The sequence below is a fragment of the Naegleria gruberi genome, assembly GCF_000004985.1.
Source record: "Naegleria gruberi genomic scaffold NAEGRscaffold_355, whole genome shotgun sequence".
In the NCBI taxonomy this organism is placed as follows: Eukaryota; Heterolobosea; class Eutetramitea; order Acrasida; family Naegleriidae; genus Naegleria; species Naegleria gruberi.
Window position 1 is genome coordinate 1 of NW_003163054.1, and position 1,158 is coordinate 1,158.

General features: G+C 25.3%; 1 protein-coding gene across 1 annotated transcript; it reads left to right on the plus strand.

Annotated features, from left to right (window-relative positions):
* Positions 1 to 30: 30 nt before the first annotated feature.
* NAEGRDRAFT_76739 (uncharacterized protein) lies at positions 31 to 1,007 on the plus strand (the record flags this gene model as incomplete). Its single annotated transcript, XM_002668303.1, has 2 exons — positions 31 to 789; positions 966 to 1,007. 2 exons carry the CDS (start codon positions 31 to 33, stop codon positions 1,005 to 1,007), a joined length of 801 nt encoding a protein of 266 aa, XP_002668349.1.
* Positions 1,008 to 1,158: the final 151 nt, after the last annotated feature.

A 1,158-nucleotide genomic window follows, 5' to 3' on the forward strand; every position in this document is an offset into this window, starting at 1 on the left:
ANCCTTTGTAAAATTTTAATTTTAAAAAAAATGCAACAAAATATTAGTGTTGGTCAACAACAACAACAAGCCTTCACTAATTATTATGAACAACAACCATCATCATCTAATAACAATATAATAACATCATCATCATCATCATTTAATTCTAATATTAATAATAATAATAATAATAATTCTAATAGAATGAATCAAAAAGAAATATATACATATAATTCAGATTGGATGATATATTCACTTTCATGGTCAGTTAGAAGAGATGAAAAGTATAGACTTGCAATTGGATCATTTATAGAAGAATATAGAAATAAAGTAGATATAATTAAATTAAATAATGATAATATATTAGAAAGAGTTGCACAATTTGAACATCCATATCCTGCTACTAAAATACAATTTCATCCTTCTGCTTCTATTAATAATCCTGATTTAATTGCTACTTCAGGTGATTATTTACGTTTATGGAATATTAATAATAATTCAACAACTACAACTACAACTACTAGTAATAATAATGTGAATAATAACATTTCATCACAACAACAACAACAAACAGTTCAAACAGTACAAAAATATCATACATTTAATAATGATAGTTCAAGTGAATTTTGTGCACCATTAACAAGTTTTGATTGGTGTGAATATAATCCTAATATGATTGGTACTTGTTCAATTGATACAACATGTACAATATGGGATATTCCAACAGGTAAATCTAAAACACAACTTGTAGCACATGATAAAGAAGTTTATGATATTTCATTTAAAGATGAAAATATATTTTGTACAGTTGGTGCAGATGGTAGTTTGAGAATGTTTGATTTACGTTCATTAGAACATTGTTCAATTTTATATGAACATGAACAATTACAACCTTTATTAAGATTAGCATGGAACAAACAAGATCCAAATTATATTGCTACCATTTCAATGGATTCAAATATTATTGTTTTAATTGATATTAGATTATCTTCAATTCCATTAATGAAATTATCAGGTCATTCTAATTCTGTTAATTCAATTTCATGGGCTCCTCATTCTTCAAATCATTTATGTTCTGTTGGTGATGATGCTCAAGCTTTAATTTGGGATGTTAGAAGTGGTTTTAATAATAATTTAAATGATCAATATGATAATTCATCATCACAACAACAACAA